This window comes from Bombina bombina, unplaced genomic scaffold (assembly GCF_027579735.1).
Source record: "Bombina bombina isolate aBomBom1 unplaced genomic scaffold, aBomBom1.pri scaffold_1790, whole genome shotgun sequence".
Lineage (NCBI taxonomy): Eukaryota > Metazoa > Chordata > Amphibia > Anura > Bombinatoridae > Bombina > Bombina bombina.
Genome location: NW_026511478.1, coordinates 22,743 through 30,000, shown reverse-complemented (window position 1 = coordinate 30,000; position 7,258 = coordinate 22,743). Strand labels below are relative to the sequence as shown.

The window sequence follows — 7,258 nt, the reverse complement described above, 5'->3', positions numbered from 1 at the left end:
TATTAGGAGAGGTGAGAGGTATGTGCCCTGGTGTCTGTGTATTAGGAGAGGTGAGAGGTATGAGTCCTGGTGTCTGTGTATTAGGGAGAGGTGAGAGGTATGTCCTGGTGTCTGTGTATTAGAAGGAGATGAGAGGTATGTGCCTGGTGTCTGTGTATTAGAAGGAGATGAGAGGTATGTGCCCTGGTGTCTGTGTATTAGAAGGAGATGAGAGGTATGTGCCCTGGTGTCTGTGTATTAGAAGGAGATGAGAGGTATGTGCCCTGGTGTCTGTGTATTAGAAGGAGATGAGAGGTATGTGTCCTGGTGTCTGTGTATTAGGGAGGAGGTGAGAGGTAATTGTCCTGGTGTCTGTGTATTAGGGAGGAGGTGAGAGGTAATTGTCCTGGTGTCTGTGTATTAGGGAGGAGGTGAGAGGTAATTGTCCTGGTGTCTGTGTATTAGGGAGAGGTGAGAGGTATGTGTCCTGGTGTCTGTGTATTAGGGAGAGGTGAGAGGTATGAGTCCTGGTGTCTGTGTATTAGGGAGAGGTGAGAGGTAATTGTCCTGGTGTCTGTGTATTAGGGAGGAGGTGAGAGGTAATTGTCCTGGTGTCTGTGTATTAGGGAGGAGGTGAGAGGTAATTGTCCTGGTGTCTGTGTATTAGGGAGGAGGTGAGAGGTAATTGTCCTGGTGTCTGTGTATTAGGGAGAGGTGAGAGGTATGTGCCCTGGTGTCTGTGTATTAGAGGGAGATGAGAGGTATGTGCCCTGGTGTCTGTGTATTAGAAGGAGATGAGAGGTATGTGCCCTGGTGTCTGTGTATTAGAAGGAGATGAGAGGTATGTGCCCTGGTGTCTGTGTATTAGAAGGAGATGAGAGGTATGTGCCCTGGTGTCTGTGTATTAGAAGGAGATGAGAGGTATGTGCCCTGGTGTCTGTGTATTAGAAGGAGATGAGAGGTATGTGCCCTGGTGTCTGTGTATTAGAAGGAGATGAGAGGTAATTGTCCTGGTGTCTGTGTATTAGGGAGGAGGTGAGAGGTAATTGTCCTGGTGTCTGTGTATTAGGGAGGAGGTGAGAGGTAATTGTCCTGGTGTCTGTGTATTAGGGAGGAGGTGAGAGGTAATTGTCCTGGTGTCTGTGTATTAGGGAGAGGTGAGAGGTATGTGTCCTGGTGTCTGTGTATTAGAGGGAGGTGAGAGGTATTTGTCCTGGTGTCTGTGTATTAGAGGGAGATGAGAGGTAAGTGCCCTGGTGTCTGTGTATTAGAGGGAGGTGAGAGGTATGTGCCCTGGTGTCTGTGTATTAGAAGGAGCTGAGAGGTAAGTGCCCTGTTGTCTGTGTATTAGAGGGAGGTGAGAGGTATGTGCCCTGGTGTCTGTGTATTAGAAGGAGCTGAGAGGTATGTGCCCTGGTGTCTGTGTATTAGAAGGAGATGAGAGGTATGTACCCTGGTGTCTGTGTATTAGAGGGAGGTGCGAGGTAAGTGCCCTGGTGTCTGTGTATTAGAGGGAGGTGAGAGGTATGTACCCTGGTGTCTGTGTATTAGAAGGAGGTGAGAGGTATGTGTCCTGGTGTCTGTGTATTAGAAGGAGGTGAGAGGTATGTGCCCTGGTGTCTGTGTATTAGAGGGAGGTGAGAGGTATGTGCCCTGGTGTCTGTATATTAGGATGAGGTAATAGATATGTTTGTTGGTGTCTGTATATTAGGAGATGGTGAGAGGTAGATGTTTTGATGTCTGTGTATTAGGAGATGAGAGGTATGTGCCCTGGTGTCTGTGTATTAGAAGGAGGTGAGAGGTATGTGCCCTGGTGTCTGTGTATTAGAGGGAGGTGAGAGGTATGTGTCCTGGTGTCTGTGTATTAGAGGGAGTTGAGAGGTATGTGTCCTGGTGTCTGTGTATTAGAGGGAGATGAGAGGTAAGTGCCCTGGTGTCTGTGTATTAGAGGGAGGTGAGAGGTATGTGACCTGGTGTCTGTGTATTAGAGGGAGGTGAGAGGTATGTGCCCTGTTGTCTGTGTATTAGGAGATGAGAGGTATGTGCCCTGGTGTCTGTGTATTAGAGGGAGGTGAGAGGTATGTGCCCTGGTGTATGTGTATTAGAGGGAGATGAGAGGTATGTGCCCTGGTGTCTGTGTATTAGGAGGAGGTGAGAGGTATGTTTCTTTGTGTCTGTGTATTAGAGGGAGGTGAGAGGTATGTGCCCTGGTGTATGTGTATTAGAAGGAGGTGAGAGGTATGTGCCCTGGTGTCTGTGTATTAGAGGGAGGTGAGAGGTATGTGCCCTGATGTCTGTATATTAGGATGAGGTAATAGATATGTTTGTTGGTGTCTGTATATTAGGAGATGGTGAGAGGTAGATGTTTTGATGTCTGTGTATTAGGAGATGAGAGGTATGTTCCCTGGTGTCTGTGTATTAGGATATGAGAGCTATATGTCCTGGTGTCTGTGTATTAGAGGGAGGTGAGAGGTATGTGCCCTGGTGTCTGTGTATTAGAGGGAGGTGAGAGGTATGTGCCCTGGTGTCTGTGTATTAGAGGGAGGTGAGAGGTATGTGCCCTGGTGTCTGTGTATTAGAGGGAGGTGAGAGGTATGTGCCCTGGTGTCTGTGTATTAGAAGGAGAGGTGAGAGGTATGTGTCCTGGTGTCTGTGTATTAGAGGGAGGTGAGAGGTATGTGTCCTGGTGTCTGTGTATTAGAGGGAGGTGAGAGGTATGTGCCCTGGTGTCTGTGTATTAGAGGGAGGTGAGAGGTATGTGCCCTGGTGTCTGTGTATTAGAGGGAGGTGAGAGGTATGTGCCCTGGTGTCTGTGTATTAGAGGGAGGTGAGAGGTATGTGCCCTGGTGTCTGTGTATTAGAGGGAGGTGAGAGGTATGTGTCCTGGTGTCTGTGTATTAGGAGGAGGTGAGAGGTATGTGCCCTGGTGTCTGTGTATTAGAGGGAGGTGAGAGGTATGTGCCCTGGTGTCTGTGTATTAGAGGGAGGTGAGAGGTATGTGCCCTGGTGTATGTGTATTAGAGGGAGGTGAGAGGTATGTGTCCTGGTGTCTTTGTATTAGAGGGAGGTGAGAGGTATGTGCCCTGGTGTCTGTATATTAGGATGAGGTAATAGATATGTTTGTTGGTGTCTGTATATTAGGAGATGGTGAGAGGTAGATGTTTTGATGTCTGTGTATTAGGAGATGAGAGGTATGTTCCCTGGTGTCTGTGTATTAGGATATGAGAGCTATATGTCCTGGTGTCTGTGTATTAGAGGGAGGTGAGAGGTATGTGTCCTGGTGTCTGTGTATTAGAGGGAGGTGAGAGGTATGTGCCCTGGTGTCTGTGTATTAGAGGGAGGTGAGAGGTATGTGTCCTGGTGTCTTTGTATTAGAGGGAGGTGAGAGGTATGTGCCCTGATGTCTGTATATTAGGATGAGGTAATAGATATGTTTGTTGGTGTCTGTATATTAGGAGATGGTGAGAGGTAGATGTTTTGATGTCTGTGTATTAGGAGATGAGAGGTATGTTCCCTGGTGTCTGTGTATTAGGATATGAGAGCTATATGTCCTGGTGACTGTGTATTAGAGGGAGGTGAGAGGTATGTGCCCTGGTGTCTGTGTATTAGAGGGAGGTGAGAGGTATGTGCCCTGGTGTCTGTGTATTAGAGGGAGGTGAGAGGTATGTGCCCTGGTGTCTGTGTATTAGAGGGAGGTGAGAGGTATGTGCCCTGGTGTCTGTGTATTAGAAGGAGAGGTGAGAGGTATGTGTCCTGGTGTCTGTGTATTAGAGGGAGGTGAGAGGTATGTGTCCTGGTGTCTGTGTATTAGAGGGAGGTGAGAGGTATGTGCCCTGGTGTCTGTGTATTAGAGGGAGGTGAGAGGTATGTGCCCTGGTGTCTGTGTATTAGAGGGAGGTGAGAGGTATGTGCCCTGGTGTCTGTGTATTAGAGGGAGGTGAGAGGTATGTTCCCTGGTGTCTGTGTATTAGAGGGAGGTGAGAGGTATGTGTCCTGGTGTCTGTGTATTAGGAGGAGGTGAGAGGTATGTGCCCTGGTGTCTGTGTATTAGAGGGAGGTGAGAGGTATGTGCCCTGGTGTCTGTGTATTAGAGGGAGGTGAGAGGTATGTGCCCTGGTGTATGTGTATTAGAGGGAGGTGAGAGGTATGTGCCCTGGTGTCTGTGTATTAGAGGGAGGTGAGAGGTATGTGTTCTGGTGTCTGTGTATTAGGAGGAGGTGAGAGGTATGTGCCCTGATGTCTGTATATTAGGATGAGGTAATAGATATGTTTGTTGGTGTCTGTATATTAGGAGATGGTGAGAGGTAGATGTTTTGATGTCTGTGTATTAGGAGATGAGAGGTATGTTCCCTGGTGTCTGTGTATTAGGATATGAGAGCTATATGTCCTGGTGACTGTGTATTAGAGGGAGGTGAGAGGTATGTGCCCTGGTGACTGTGTATTAGAGGGAGGTGAGAGGTATGTGCCCTGGTGTCTGTGTATTAGAAGGAGGTGAGAGGTATGTGTCCTGGTGTCTGTGTATTAGGGGGAGGTGAGATGTATGTGCTCTGGTGTCTGTTTATTAGGGGGAGGGGCGAGGTATTAGTGCTGATGTCTGGGTATTAGGAATGCTAGTGGTATGTTCAGGTTCGGTGTATAAGAGGAGAGGAAAAGTATGTGTCTGGATGGTTTTGTATTAGTGGAGGTGAAATGTACATGTTTTTGTATTAGGGGGAAGTGAGAGGTAGGTGTCTAGGTGCCTTTGTATTATGGGGAAGTGAGAGGTAGGTGTCTAGGTGCCTTTGTATTAGGGGAAGTGAGAGGTAGGTGTCCTGGCGTCTGTGTATTAGGGGAAGTGAGAGGTAGGTGTCCTGAGGTCTGTGTATTATGACAAACATTTAAATAGATGTCTTGTTTGTTACTAATCCCCATATTCCTAATAACAACTACAATCTTTTATTTTTGTTTTTTACAACACTGTACAACATTGTTGATGTCCGCATAGGATTGTGGTGTGAAGTTAGCACTGATCTAATGTACATTTATATATTTTTTTTTTCTTCAAATATGAATTATTTTTTTATTTTAATGTGAAACAACTTAGATTTGCTTTAAAGTGATGGTAAATTGTACAAATGCACAATAAATTAATAATCATCAATCAAATACAACCTTGATCACTATGTTTTTTTATTTTAGGAAACCGTTTTTAATTCTATATATTACTTACATTGCGTTATCAATGTTTACTCCCCCCCCCCCCCCCCCCCCCAGCATTACTTCCTGCTCTATTCATTTACTGATGTAAAGAGTGGTACCACCCACTCTCTACGTCATTCTATGGGCAGCATGTTCTTCAGTGGTACGTTCGCACATGCGTTTAAGTCTTACTACGATACATATATAAAATGTATTAAATTCATTGTATACTTTTTTGAGCAGCGCTTTACAGCATAATAGTCAGACTGCGAAGTTGCTGATACTTTGTATCTCATCGAATAAAGGACTTCATGTTAGGTGACTGTCTGTATTATAATTTACATGTAGCACATACGCTGATCTAAAGAGGGGCGTGTGTGTCTTACAAAGTTGCCGGCTTGCCGGCATCTGATTTGAACATAGGATAAAATTGGCATTAAATGTATGGGTGGAGGAACGGCAGCAAAATATTAAAATCTAAACAAGTAATATTTATCAATAATTTGAAATGTATGTGATTTCATGAATGAAAGTGCCTTTTTTTTAATTAAGATCAGATGCAATGTTGCATGTTATAGTTTACCACCACTTTAAATGTTCTTATCTGTATTTCTGCCACTTGACTTATTCCTTCTGTATATTTCTCACCTTTTTTGTTACTAACATTCTATCTGTTATTATATATTTTTTCAATATATGTATCTGTGTCACTTTATAGGCTTTTTTCTAATAATTGTGGGGGTTTCAAGAGCAAAAAAAAAAATGAGAATTCAATAACGCAAAGAGGAGATGGATCGGGACCGAGGAAGTCTCAGTTGGGACTGGAATTGTCCTCATACCCGAAGACAATTGGAAGATCTTTTCTTTGGTGAAAAAAGCTATATCAAGTTTGGTACTGAAGAGAACAAAGAATTCTGGGTGTTTTTTGATCGCTTCCAAAGATTTCAGAGCCGTCAGAAACGTGATGGGCAAGAGAAGGAGAGGGAGGCACAGGACAAATCTAATAATGAGTTGAAGGACCTTCCTAAGCATTATGATCCAAGATATCGAATCAATGTGTCAATTGTTCTAAACAAAGATCTGGAGAAGATGCTTCGTGGTCGTCATGAGAAGGTCCATAGATCCAGAGATTATAGAGACTTGCCAAAAGAGAAGCTGGCTGAGTTTAAGATGGCCATCCTTCACTACCTTGACTTTATGCAGAAGCAAAGTTTTGCAAAACTATCAAAGCTTAGGAAGGAAAGGTCAAGTTTACCCATTTTCCAGTACAGGGAGAAGGTTGTGCAGATGGTGAAGAAGCACCAGGTGGTGGTAGTGGCAGGTGATACTGGATGTGGGAAATCCACACAGGTACCACAGTATTTGTTGGCTGCAGGGTTTGGACACATTGCCTGTACCCAGCCACGCCGGATTGCCTGTATTTCGTTGGCAAAACGAGTTGGGTTTGAGAGTCTCAATCAATATGGATCAAAGGTATGTTGCCAGTCCCACAGAGGAATATGAAATGTTTATGGTGATAGTCCCTTTCAGTAGGAGATTGATCTAATGACTGTGACATGTTTAATGGGTCATTACCATTTAGGTAAAAAGTGACCTAATGACAGTGACATGTTTAACCCCTTTTCTAACGGGAATTTCAGAGGAAATCTTGCCAAAAATACCAGAGAATTTTTGCTATTACTCCATTTAAACAGAAATAGAGCCTTTGTTTTTTTGATTAACTTATAAAAATTTTTTTATATTTTTTAAGTGGACAACCCAAGGTTGTTAGGCCCATTTTGGTATATTTGATGCCACTATTTGGCTGCCAAATGCGATCATATAACAAATATTGTTAATTTTTGCTCTAACTTTGGGTTTCTCACTAACATTATTTACATACAACTATTGCAGTCATAAGACAAATAGTTGTAAAAGCTTTTCTTGGGTCCCCTTTGTTCAGAAACAGAAGACATGCATGGTTTTGCCAATTGTTTTTGAAGGCCGCTAATTCTTAAATTCCCAGCAGTAAAGGGATTAATCAGGTAGTTTGTAAGGTTAATATATGCTTTAGTGTAGGGATTACCCTCCCACCTGATACCTCCCAAACAGCTCTCTTTCC

General features: G+C 44.1%; 1 protein-coding gene across 1 annotated transcript in view; it reads left to right on the top strand.

Moving 5' to 3' along the window:
• Positions 1-7,258, top strand: part of LOC128643768 (probable ATP-dependent RNA helicase DHX34) — a 28,188-nt gene that overhangs the window by 1,558 nt on the left and 19,372 nt on the right. The window contains 1 exon segment of the mRNA XM_053696585.1: positions 5,876-6,630. Coding sequence (XP_053552560.1) covers positions 5,947-6,630 — 684 coding nt within the window. The 5' untranslated portion in view covers positions 5,876-5,946.